At 40.6% G+C, this 13,676-nt stretch overlaps 1 protein-coding gene across 1 annotated transcript; it reads right to left on the bottom strand.

Moving 5' to 3' along the window:
- Nucleotides 1-4,829: 4,829 nt before the first annotated feature.
- Nucleotides 4,830-11,428, bottom strand: LOC113015140 (C-type lectin domain family 4 member M-like). The gene is made up of 7 exons (XM_026157077.1): nucleotides 11,272-11,428; nucleotides 9,669-9,716; nucleotides 8,959-9,054; nucleotides 8,811-8,873; nucleotides 8,416-8,555; nucleotides 5,969-6,081; nucleotides 4,830-5,240 (listed from the first exon to the last, which is right to left on the bottom strand). Exons 1-7 carry the CDS (start codon nucleotides 11,426-11,428, stop codon nucleotides 5,087-5,089), a joined length of 771 nt encoding a protein of 256 aa, XP_026012862.1. The 3' UTR covers nucleotides 4,830-5,086.
- Between the last annotated feature and the right edge of the window lie 2,248 nt (nucleotides 11,429-13,676).

Below are 13,676 nucleotides of genomic sequence, written 5' to 3'. Positions count from 1 at the left end.
TCAGGGAATGGACAACAGGAGGGAAACACAGCTGGGGCAAATCAGAACTGACGAGACGAGACAACACTGAGATAAGACAGAGACCTTCAAAGTAAAACAGGAAACACATAACACAGACTGAACAAAGACACAGACTCACACTGCCTGTGAGTCTGCACTACAACAGAGGGAACAGAGACGTGGGACCAGGGCAGACACAGACACTGACTGGACACGGGGATATAGCAACTAAGGATTACACAGAGACAAACCATAAGACATGACTCTAACAAAAACCCAAAGACTAGAAATTATAAATAATATAATAAACTCAAAAAACCCTGGGTCAACGACCCAGCCATCCTAACACTTTTGGGTGGAGGCTCATGGTCCTGGTCTGTGAGCCAGCGTTTGTGTTTGACGTCTGATTCTGGTTCATTTCATGTTCTGAGGTGAAGTTTTGGTTATGATTGTTGTGTCTCTGTTTGTGTCCCAGGTCTTAGTTTGTTGTCTAGCCTCAGGTTTTCTGTTATCATCCCTCCTCTGTGTCCCCGCCCTCTTCCTGTGTTAGTATCTCTCTGTGAAGTCAGTCTTGTCTCCATGCTGATTGGCCTGTTCCCCAGTCGTGTCTCTGTTTCTCTCCCTCCCTCTGTTCCCTGTGTTCAGTCAGTCTGTTTCTGCTGTTTCCTGTTTTACTCTGACAGTCTCTCGTCCTGTGTGCATCTTGTTTAGTTTTGCTTCCTGGTCTCGTTAGTTTGATTATGTTCAGCTTTGTTCCCACCTGTGATCTGTTCCCTTGTGTTTCTTCTCACAGCCTCCTTCATTCCCTCCAGCTGTGTGTTCGTCTGTTTAGTATTTCTTGGTCTAGTTTTGGTGTTTTGTAGTCAGTAATAAATTGTCTTTAAGTTTGGTTTCTGTCTCCGACTCCCACATTTTATCTGCTATCCTGCCTTGCCTCACACGGCGGTACATGACAGGAGATCTCGAGCACTAAAATAAAGCAGCAGACTCCGACCTACAAGTGGCAGCAAGTAGCCGTTTCCTTTCTTGAGGAAAAGCTGAAGTGGAAGCGTTGGCTCACCCCTGGTAGGAGCACATTTTCCGTGGTACTCACCGGGCTCTAAGGGGTCCTCAAAGACGTCGTGTTTGTCCACCTGCTGCCCCGCCTGCACCTGATGCTCTGCAGCTGAAAGTGGGCATCATCCACCCATCTCTGGTTGCTCACGGTTGTTGATCAGCCTCTCTGCTGCCCGCTCATTGGCCTGCCTCCTCATAAGCTCTTCCACCTCGATCCTCAAAGAGTTTCCTGTCTGGGGCCATCAGAGGCTCAATTATCCGGTTTCCCTTTTTCCTTCACCAAGAAGAAAAAAGTGCAGATTTCCTTCTCACGTGGAGCAACAACCTATCACCAGCTGCCGACTCCACCTGGATGATGCCGTTTTGCTCGCCGGAGATTTTACGGGCCGGCTCATCACAGGCTCCTCAGCTGGAATGATGTTGCATCAGCAGCTCCAAACTCTCCTGTTTCCTCAGGCCGGAGGAGACGACGCTCCTACTATCCTCCCTCTGTGAGTAAAACTGACGATTAGACTCTGCTCTTTGTTCCCACCTGTGGTCTGTTCCCTTATTGTTTGTATTCATTGTCTGCATTCCCTTGTGTTGCTTGTTGTTGGGTCTGAACATACGACCCTGCTGGATTCAGACCACGAGAGACTGCAAACAGAACACAAGAGCCACTGGTACGGTTTGCTTGCAAGGGGAGATTGCCTCCCAGAACTGACACAAGCTCCCTGTAGCCAACTCCAAACTCCCCTCGCAGCCTTTTATTCAGAGAACACACACTGTGAATGTGTTTGTATGTGTGTGTGTGTCTCTGTATACGTGACTTCCTGCTACACAACATATGTTTACAACCGTTTAACAACATCCCTATTCATAAAAGGGTCATCTCCCCCCACCCTGTATATGGCTTAACCCCCTTAATGCTCCCCCATATACAAGCATAGGTGAGCCCATGAAGGACAGGAAGTGGACGTTCCCGAGCAAATAAGGAAACCAGAATCTTTACCTGGAATGTGCCTGCAGTTGAACACTATAGCTGTAGCCTCCCCCACCATCCTACATGCAGGGAGGAGAACAGAAACAAGAATATCTTCAATCATGCAGTTTAAACAAGGTTCACAATTCGAAGCACAACAATGACAATTTTTAACAAAGTCACTCCAACACTTGTCATGATCTCCCTCATCCCTCCAGCTGAGTGTTCCAGTTAGTGTTTCCTGGTTTACTTGTGGTGCTTTTGTAATCAAGAACACCATAACTAGCGCAGCAGCCAGACCCTGAACTTCAGCAGGTAACTGATGAGCAGTCAGGCTGCAGCCTCCGTCTCCACCTGTTCATGCTTCTATGATAGAATCACTGGATAGACCCAGAACAAGCTGGAGAAATTAGATCTCTTGGCTGGCCTGGGAACGCCTTGATGTTCCCTTGGATAAGCTGGAGGAGGTGTAACTTCCGAGTATCCTGAGTCCTCTGAGTTATCCAGCCAAGCCCCAGCAGGGCTCCTGTCTGCCTCCAAGTCTCCAGAGAGACTCTGCCTTTGCAGCCAATCTTCAAAGCAGCCCCTCCACTGTTAGCAACATGTCCGACCTCCAGAGACGTTCTTTCATCTCCTCCGTTTTCATACTGTCCACATGTTCTGAGCCTCTTCTCCTCTCTGCTTCCGGGCCAACCCCACCATTGTTTTTGTTCTTTTACGTTTCTGCTCTCTGGTTTTCATTTTAGTTCTGGGTAAAAATCTTCTTACCGACTGCTGTTACCGTCAAATCTGAGCTTCTCTTGGTCGACTCTAAATCAACATTATCCAGAACCAACAGTTTGACTATAACGATCAATAACTCGCCGGTCTCCGTTTCTTCCTCTGTGAAAAGTTTGGGTATCATCCTCGACAGTACTCTATCGTTCAATTCACACATTAATGATGTTACTCAGTCTGCATATTTTCAATTGTGCAACATTAATCGTCTCTGTCCTTTTCTCACTCCACATGCCGCTGCCGTTCTTGTTCACAGTGTTGTTACTGCTCGGATCGATTACTGTGATTCATTTCTTTTTGGTCTTACTCAAAAATCCATTAATGAGCTTTAATGTGTCCAGAACTCTGCTGCTCGTATCATCACCAGGACCCCTTCTACAGATCTCATCACTCCCAGTTAGATATCACATCATTGTCAAAATACTTTTGTACACATTTAAGGCTGTTCATCATCTATCTCTGATGATGATCCCGTCTCGGTGTCTTAGATCTCCTTCTTCTCTTTCTCTCTCTAGCCCCGCCCCCTGTCTTGCCACCGTGGCTTTCAGCTGCTCTGCTCCTCGACTCTGGAGTTCACGACCTCCTGATTTAAGAAATATCTCTTCCTTCTCTCTCTGTAAGTCTAGACAAAAACTCACTGGTTTAAAATAGCTTATCCCACATAACCTCTCCACTCTGCTATGTTAAATTAGTTTTATGCCTTATGACTTTATGATTGTGTAAACTGCCTGCTTTTCTGTTGCTTTTATTATTCTGCTGTGTACAGTGTCCTTGAGTGTTCTTCAAATAAAATGTGGTAAATTTAAAGTGATGATGGTGGTACTCTAATGTTTCCATTACTGCCACCATCAGGCCAAACTTTGCTATGATTATAATTATTTAAAGTTGTAGTTATTCTGGGACCACTAACTTTTGTACATTTACATATTTTACACTATTTAACCGTTTTTGTTTTTAAAGAAAAGCAGAACGATGTGCAGCCAGAGTTTATTTCAATGTTTAAATGAACACACTGAAGTTACAGGTTGCAGACATGGTACAGAGAGGGTGGAGCTGCCTGCAGCTGTCTGTGGTGCTGAAGCTTTCAAACATTTCATACCAACACTGACTACAACTGTGACCACAGGGGGGCAGCATAGAGCCAGAGAGTGTTAGTGTAGCTGTTCAGCCCTATAGTAAGAAACAAGAAGACTGATGAAGGAAAAGCTTCTTCCACTGGTGTAACACACAGGTTTGTATGAAGTCACACTAACTAACCAGCAGTAACCCACATTTGATCAAAGCAGGGGCAGAACTTTAATAACAGGTTATAATGTGTCATCACAGTTGTTGTCAATCCAAACACACTTTCTGATTGTTGCTGTTTATTGTAAAAGAACAACACACTTGTGGTCTGACCTAATGCTGTAGTGCAACAACAACTATACAAATGTGAGCTCAGTGCAGACTATGCTGACTCACTGCACCATCCTGTGGTACAAAGTGGTATTACATGAGAGTACAGGCTGACATTAGCTGGATGCTAACTTCAGTTCATATATAGATGTGTTGAACATGACGTCAGAGATGTTTTCTTCATATTCTGTTGATGTTTTGAAATATTTCAAAGTGTCTCCAAGTTAAATGTTGAGCCTTTAATATAGCGACACTTAGAGCTCTGAAGCCGTTTTCTCTGTTTTACAATTCAACCAATAAGTTACTGAGTAAGTTAATTTATCTGTAATTAAAGTCATCAACACTTAAAGCTTTATATGAAATATTTGTTTTTCAAATCCATCATACAAAAATTAAATACAACTTCCATATAAAATGCAAAACTAAATATACATGACTCACATAACACAATTAACATTTAATGTCTTTCTGTCACTTTCACATACACAGAGGTTTAAAAAATGTCCTTCTGATGTTCCAGCTGATCAGAACCTTTAAAATTCTTATTAATCAAACATATTTTTTGCTGAACTTTTACAAACAAGACATTTACTGCAGTTTTAGGACCAACAGGCTGATGAATAAACCAAGTAAAGCAAAGTAAAGACAAGCTGCACTTTGACTTTTATTAGAACAATTTGCTGGAACTACAGAGTAATGAAGTACTTCAAGGTTTTGTGTGGATGACTTCCAACCTTACTGTACAGCACAGAGCACAGAGGGACAATATATGTAATCAATATATGATGCAGAATGAACAAGTAAAGACTGTAAGCTGAGTCTGAGGCTCATGCAGGACATTTCATAGTGAGGTGTCTTTGGTTGGATTATTCAAACATTTACATCAAAGCACCAAACTCATTTCTCACAGATGAAGGTCATGTACACATAATTATTATCATAATTATTATCATAATTATCGTATTCAAGTGACTGTGTCCATTTCCCATCACCGTCACAGCAGACTGCATAGTGACCAGAATAAGGATCTGACCATGCTGTTCCCCTGAACCTGTCAGAGAGATCAAATCTGATATGAAACTGGACTAAACTCATAACTATTGTCACATTCATATAAATATGCGTCTCTTTTGGAATATTTCCAATATTTGCTGTATTTCTTTCCCAGGTTTCTCGCCCACTTTCCCTCCTTTAGACTTTTCTCTGAGAATCATCATGCACACTAAAACAGCTTTCAAGCTTTGATGAATATGAAATCTTCCTGCTGTAAAAATGGAGAATAAAAAGAAGTCAGAGCTGACTTTCTGCTGTTTGAAACTGTTTTGTCAGCTGTTTACAGACATCACTTTGAAATGTGTGTCTATCAGGTCATATTTACTGAAGCTTCTTCCTTCATATGTTCTGAAGTTTTACAAACACCAAAGAAGAAGAGACAGGAATTCTCTGAAACACTTTTTGTTCTGTGAGAAAAGAAACATTACAGCACAAAAACATGAAGACAAATTGAACAAAGTGAAATGTGTCGGTCGCTGCTTTGAACATGTTTCAATCCTGATTCCTTCAAACTGACTTGTTGTAACTGAACGTCATCACAGACTGCAGATGAAGAGAGTTCAAGCACAGCTGTTCATTCAAAGGAGGATTTCTGCTTTTCTTTACATTCAGTTTGTGGGGCTGTTGGAAAATAGCTCAGCTCATGTATTGCTGATCTATCTTCCAAAACATCAGTGTTTCACTTCTAAATAATAACTCTGGAATAGAAACAAACTAATGTCTCACGTTTCTGTCAGCGCTGATCCGTCCACCCATTCCCATTCCCATTTAGATCTTCCTGATGTCTGTTTAGCTCTCAGACCAATCCAAGAGAATCCTCCAAATTTACTGACAAATTCCTGTTTGAGAAGAGACACAAATATTGTCTCCAGTCATAATTCAGCACTTCTGTTGTAGTGACATCATCTTGTGAACATGTCTGAAGGAAGAATAACTGTGATGAAACTTTTCTTCCATTGTGCAGAAATCAGAAAGAGCCAAAGAATCGATGAATATCAGCTCCTCCTGTAGCTCAGTCAGTGTTGCAGTGGAATCAGTGTTAACAAATCATTTGATTCAGTTGGATTGAATCAGAAAAATAATCTGGATTATGAGGATTTCTCTCATTTTATAACATTTCTGTTATTTCAATGTTTTGTGTTGACTTGGTTTCTAAGGATCATCTGAACTGGTTCCCATTTAATCCTGGTTCTTTAACTGCTTTGAATTCCTCTCCTTCATAATTCAATGTGAATCTCCAGTTTGCTGTATTGTAATCGATCCACCTCCCAAATCCTGCAATCATTTCCTGAATGGATTCTCTAATCTTCTCTCATCGGTTATTGTTCATAAAGTCATTTTAGTAGATGAGTCTAATTTACTTATTGATGATCCCTCTAACAACACTGCCACACAATTGATGAACACTGCAGCATCATTTCATGTAGTGCATCATGTTGTCGGCCCCACACATAACGCTGACCTTCCACATGTCTGACCTACTATCCAATTACAGATGTATCATCTTTGACAGGCTTACAGTCAGTGTTGTCTTCCCAGAGACAAACTGCTGTCACTCCCATGTCTTCTAATGACTGTGGACATTTTTCGATTTCTTCACTGGCAACATCAACAGTATCAGGTCAGAGTTCAAGTCTGTACCTCTTCAACCGCCCCAAGTCTCTCCTCCAGTTCTGTTGTTGGAGTTCAAACTCCTTCCTGCTGCCATCTCCCCCTGACTTCTCTCTATTAGAAACCAGTCCCTTTCATTTCAGCTGACTTTCAAACAGCCAGAGTCTTTGTGAGTGGGATCAACCCTCCTTACATCCCACTGTTTTAAATCAAGTTGCTCGTCAGCTCCTTCAGATCTTTGATCAATTCCAACCTGGTTCCAGACAAACCACAGCACTGAAACAGCTTTCATGAAAGTTACTAACCAGATTCTTCTGCGCTGGGATAAAGACTCCATTTGAGTCCTGCTTGACTTCTCTGCAGCCTTCATACTGTTGATGGTGCTCCTCTTATTAACACACTACAAACTGGCATCACTGGTGCTGCTCTCACATGCTTTTCTTCATACTTATCAAACAGATACTTCATATTAATCAATGTGTGTCCTCATCTGAGTCCCACATGCCTCAGTCCTTGGACCAGTTCTGTTCTCTTTATAAATGCTGCCCCTGTGACATCTGCTTAATGGTTTTAATGGGATCTCCTAGCACTGCTGTGCAGATGACACACACACTAATGCTTTTCTGTCGAGCCTCTCCTGCCTCAGTGAATGCTTCTCTGTCATCACTTCATGGATTTAAACTTCCTTCATCTCAAACTGAAGTTGTGCTGTTTGGCTCAGTTTCTCTGAGGAGGTCAGTCAGTACATCGTCCCCCTCACCAGTAACATCCAATCACCTGTTAAAGATCATTTTGAACCAACAGCTGCATTTTGAGCCTCACATGTCAAAGGTCAGCCAGTCTTGTTTCCTTTAGCTCAGAAATATTGCAAAGATCAAATCTTTACTGTGATTCAATCATCTGGAACTTTGAGTTCATACTTTCTCCTGCCTGATTATTGTAATTCACTTTTCACCTGCATTTCTCAGTCCTCCATAGTTGGTCTGCAGTTAGTGCAGAACTCAGCAGCAAGGCTGCAAACAAAACCTGGCCTGCAGTCTCATATCTCACCTATTCTTGCTTCTCTTCACTGGCTTACAGTGAAATTCAGAATCCTCTTTTAAATCCTGTTATGAACATATAAAGCTGTGCATGAACAGGCCCCTGCTTATATAGCAGAGCTTCTTGGACCTTATCACTGCAGCCGGCCTCTCTGATCATCTAATCAGCGTCTCCCAACTGTCCCTCGCTCTGATTTGAACACCAGAGGCCATCGTGCTTTTGAGCTTGTTGCAGCCAAACTGTGGAACAGCCTTCCTCAGACTATCAGGTCAGCTGACTGTTAACGGCTGAAACTCATTTTTACAGGTTAGCTCTCCCTCAATCTTTTCCCCTTTATTTTCCTCCATAGTTTCTAACTGTTGTGTTTCTGATGGAATGAATGTGCTGCTTTGTTTATGTGTCTGTATGTTTGCACATGTATACTTATCATCAATGTGTGGCTTTAATTCACAGTATGAAGAACTTTGTAACTCACTGTCAGCTCCATCAAAGATCACACAGACATGAACAAACACACCCACCTGTTCCTCTTTGCTGTTTATCATCACCAGATCAGCTCCTTTATCCTGACAGGCTCTCCTGCTGTCAGACCAAGTTTCACTCACAGTGGATTTAAAGTAGCAGCTGCATCCAAACCTCGTCCATTCTTCTGGACACTTCTCTTAAAGTCAAACACATGTTTTAAAGTCAGACTTTGTGTCCTGTTGTATCACATGAATCTTTGGTTCCTGTCATTTTCCCTGTAAATGCTTCATTTAAACTCAGGTTTTCTCTCTTATTCATAATGAACTGAAACTTACATTTATACAGAGAAACTGTTACACAGCATCAAACATTTAGGATTCAAAACAAAGACACAATCAGGTTATCACTGTGTAACACTGATGTTTTCTATCAGTTATTCAAACTTTATTACCTTCTATCTTCTCCTTCAGCTTCTTCACTTCTTCCTGTAACTGACTGTTGAGTCGTTTTGTTTCTGTAGAAAAAAACATGTTAAAAAATGTAAATATAAATTTTATCTGACATTAGTATTTTCTTGTTAATTTTAAATACTTTCTTACCTTGATGTTCAGTCTGTAGCTCGTTGTAACTGTGGTTCAGTTTATTGTGTTTGAAGTGAAGTTTGTTGTTTTCACTCTTGTTCAAAGCATCTGAAATATTTCAGTGAAACCAAAATAAAATAAAATAAAATAAAATGAGTGAAACGTTGAACAGAAATAATCTTCTTCCTCTGCTTTGTCAAATATCAATAAGAGTCAGAAACTTGCAGCCATTGCTCTTTAACATGTCCTGTGGGTGGAGGTGTTAGAACTACAGGAAATCTGATGAGCTAAATACGTATCAACTGTGAACAAAAACCACTGACAAGATTCAGAATAATTGTGCTTCAGTGTGGAGGAAGAAGGTGAAGAGTCAAACAGCATTTCTACACCTGTAGTCAGAGATGTTATCTTTAGGTTTTTGAAAGAACAGACAAGCTGCTGTGGGAATCAACACTTCCTCATATCAAAGGTGTTTCCATGTGATCAGGTACTTCCTGTGGAAGTACTGCTCTCACTGTGTGTTTCCTGTTTTACTCTGAAGGAGTTTGTAGGGCTGAGCTGCCCTTGACTGTGAACAGTTTCTCCTGTTTATGTTAGTTTGGGAGGTCAGCTGCGGTCATTTGGTTTGTTTCTTTTTTTTAACTTAACACAAGAAGCTGATTCAAAATGTCAAATCAGTTACCTTTCAAATCCGTCTCCAACTCTGACAGTTTTTAATAGTTTCTTACCTTCCATCTCGTCCTTCAGCTGCTCTTTTTCCAAACTCACCAAAATATCTGGTTAGAAATGCAACAAAACCGAAGATTTAAAATTTAAAATGATTTAAATAAAGTTTTTCATTTTCCAATGAGATGAATGGAGCTAACATTGGCTTGTTAGCTACCTGCTTAATACACCAAGTGAACTAACTAGTCGCACAATGACAGACGGCCACTGTCTAACATAGTGTGGCTGCACCTGCATCAGTCTGCAGCAGATGCTGCTGCCTGTCTGCTTTGTTGATGTAATCACAGAATCAGCGTGTTGAGTGAAGAGTTTGAAGGAACAACAAGAACATTCACTCCACAACACACACAAGATATGAGCCAGGAATCATGCACACAGACACACACCTGCTAATCAGTGCTAAGTAACAGACTGATGAAATACTAGAAGCTCAGTCAGCAAAACCAACGTGTTGGTCAGGCTGTACCACACAGCAGCTCATATTATTGATCAGAGAATTCCATTTAAAATGCCACCGTGCAGTTTTTATGAAGAGGAAACTATCCTTAGAGACCAAAACTCATTTGGTCCTGAATGGAAACATGGTGCTCATTTTAACATGGGAGTGTATCATGAGCATGATAATAAAACTCCTCACAGCGTGTTGTGATTCCAGCCAGAATCAGCAGATACAGAACCACCAGCTTCACTTCAACAGCTCTGAAACGGCTTCTTTTCACAGCTGGAAGCTTCTTCTGGGCTTTTATTTCTACGAAGGCAAAATGGAGAGAAAAGAATTTGTTAATTTAATTATTAAACATGTTTTAATCATAATTTGTTTCCCATTTTTCAAGCGTATTTTATTGGTTTATCGTCAGAAAGACTTTCCACCTGCAGCCGACCTGATGATGAGCTGAACAAGTTCATTCCAGCAGTTTTGATATTTACAGGAGACTTTGTCACAAGTTTGTCTTCAGGTGACTTTTACATATGTGAGAACAGAGACTCTGATTGACAGAGAAACGCTTTGATGTGACTCAGAAACAGACGAATGTGTATCAGCGTGTTTCACACAAAGACCAGATCATGAGGACAATGTTGGTTATTATAACATGAATATTATGTCATTAAAACAATATCTCCATGATTTGCTGAAATGAAAACAGAGTTGTTATTCATTGGTCTGATTTCCTGTCAGCTAAAACTAGCTGTGACAAGTGTGCTTCGAGTAGTTTCTGTGGTTATACTCGCTCCACAGTGTCGAGCAACACTTCCTTGTTTCTTATATTTCTGCCTTCACCACTGATCTGTGAGATAACTCCTCCAACACTTTTCTGTCAGCTTGTTTCTACACTTACTAAAATAACACACTGATACTTTAAACTAGACACTTTTTATCATTTATTCTCTAAATAAACAGAAAACATTAAAAAATATAGAAACATATAAACCATGATAAGAGCAGAGACTGCACACCTTCACCAAAGCTTGAACTTTCCTCCACACCATGAATAAACTGAGTCTCTGGATCCAAAAGCTTTGATGGATCTGTATTAGTTTGATATTTTATTGAGAAGATGGAAACAGTCTCTCCTGATTCCTGATGCCTCAGTATTTGATACTTACCTCCGTCCTGTGTTGAAACATGGACCTGACGGTCTGTGCAGGAGTCCACATTCTCATGGAGGAGGACCAGTCCCTCCAGTCTCTCTCCTCTGTCCTCTCCTTTGCTGTATTTCACATTCATGCTCAACTCTGGATCCTCATCAATGATGGAAGACATTTTAAGATGCTCAGTTTTCAGCAGTATCAGTTTCCTGTGCAGCAGAGCCGTCACTCAGTCGCTGTGTTTCTCTGTTAACTGGAGCTTTTCTATGTGAAGCTGATTCTGATTCTGCAGTAAATCATAAGTAAATGTTGGTCCTCTGTATTCTGATGCTGCTGTCGCTTCGCTGTCTCTGTCTCTCTGTGAGCTGCTTTCAACAGGAGGTACAGACGTCATGACAGGAAAAGCTAAACCACATTTTGTTCATAGTTAGAATTAAAACTGATAACACAAAGTCCAGATAAACAGAATCAACTTTCTGGGTTTATTCAACAAATTAAACTAAATTTCCTTCAAAATAAAATGTTTGCATTTTATTTTATTTATTTATTCATTCATGACTTGAGTTTATGAACTCTACTTTTTCACAGATATTTCTTTGTTCTTGTTTTTTGGACAGAGACCATTGAAACAGTAAAGAAAGTGGAGAGAGAGGGGCTGAGCTGCAGCACAGAGCCTGGGCTGAACATGAACCTGAGCCTCTGCAGTACTTTTTACTGCTGCTAGTCTTTCTGTCCTGACAGATGTGATGATCTGATCTGTGACTAAATAAGAACACAGACGTGTTTATATGACAGCCGAGTCACATGATGGAACAAATTTATAGGACAAAATGATAAAAGTGCATCTGAACGGTTTCTGAAAATATTTTTCTCATCTGATATGAAACTCACGAATACGTTGTGCAACATGTAATGTGCCACGCATCCTCGTGTCCTCATTTGACATCATCAGATGTTACAGCCGAGATAAAATGGAGGGAGAGAGGTTGACAGCGAGTCTTGAGATGTGAGAGATTTGTCATGTTTAGTGTGTTTGGAGTGTGTAGATAGCAGTGTCAGGAAAGTTCCTATGAAAAAGTAATTAATTATAGTAACTAGTTACTTCTTCAAAAAGTAACTGAGTTACTAGATTCTAAAAGTAATTAATTACTTGAAAAGTAACTTTTGTGTTACTTTAAAAAAATGTTTAACACTCTGGGGTCCAGGGTATAATCCATTTTTAACTACTTTTGATGTTTCCTCCACATTTCACCTTTAAAAACTATTTACTTGCCTTGTTTGGTCTCATTCTCTTCAGCACAACCTCACGTGTCTGAATTTACAGTCATGTTTTCATTTTGACAAACTGTATTAACACAACTGATCAAAATCAGACAAAAAACTGTAACAACCACATACATGTTTAATGATCATATTTCATAACTTTAAATGCAAATATAAACTGTCAATTTTAAAATCCTATGCACAAGTTTTGCAAACAACAAAGTTATTTGCATCCATTTAATTTTACCTTGATTTTTTAAATAACCATTTCAAACTATTTACAGAACAAATTATTTGTGCCAAATATTTCTGTCCACTATAAAGGAAACATCACAGCCTGATACCTGCAGGTCTGACAGCAGCAGGTGTGACACTCCTGTTCCTACCTGGAGACAGCAGTCGCCTCATTGTTCTGACACACAACACAAAACTATCCACAACACTACACACTAACTACACAAGACAACACATTAACCACACACTCCAAACACACTAAACGTCACAAATCTCTCTCTCTCTCTCTGTCACTCCTAAAACTTCCCCCTCTTCCTAAACAACCAAATGTCATGTTGCCATATCATTTTTTAATTGGTCGACATGGTGCATTTTTCCACCAACACAAAATGGGTGTTTTTGTTTTGTTTTTTTTATTTTTTGCTCATAAGCAGAGAGGTCTCGCTGCGCTGTCCTTAGACAGCAAACGTGACGAAACTATTGAGGGAAAAACGCTGCGTATATCTTGTTTATCATGACTCTGGTTTTACGTGGCACAATTTACAAACCTTGTTGCTTTGTCATCTTGAAGTGGTCATGTGATTGGCTTACCACGACTACTTTATTCTTCCTCAGTCAAACAGCAGCACTCGTGCCATTGTTTTGCCCCCTGAGCTCCAGGTGTTGTGCCAAAAACTGATCGTCTACCAGAAAGTGATTGCTGTCCGTGGGCAATCTGTAGCATCCAGATTACTTACAGCTACTCACGTGCAACTGATATAAGATGCAGTAAGCTGAACACAGCTTCAACCGTCTGTTTGTTGAAAAATAGTAACGCGAGTGCATTTTCTTGTTAGTAGCCACAGCTGGACTGGCGGTGATTTTTTGTTTTTACGGCCGATGATTATTTATTTCATTTTTTTAGTAACGGTATAAACAATGAAAGG

The sequence above is a fragment of the Astatotilapia calliptera genome, chromosome 22 (assembly GCF_900246225.1).
Source record: "Astatotilapia calliptera chromosome 22, fAstCal1.2, whole genome shotgun sequence".
NCBI classification, from domain to species: Eukaryota; Metazoa; Chordata; class Actinopteri; order Cichliformes; family Cichlidae; genus Astatotilapia; species Astatotilapia calliptera.
Note: the sequence above shows the minus strand (reverse complement) of the source record. Positions and strands in the feature narration are given on the sequence as shown.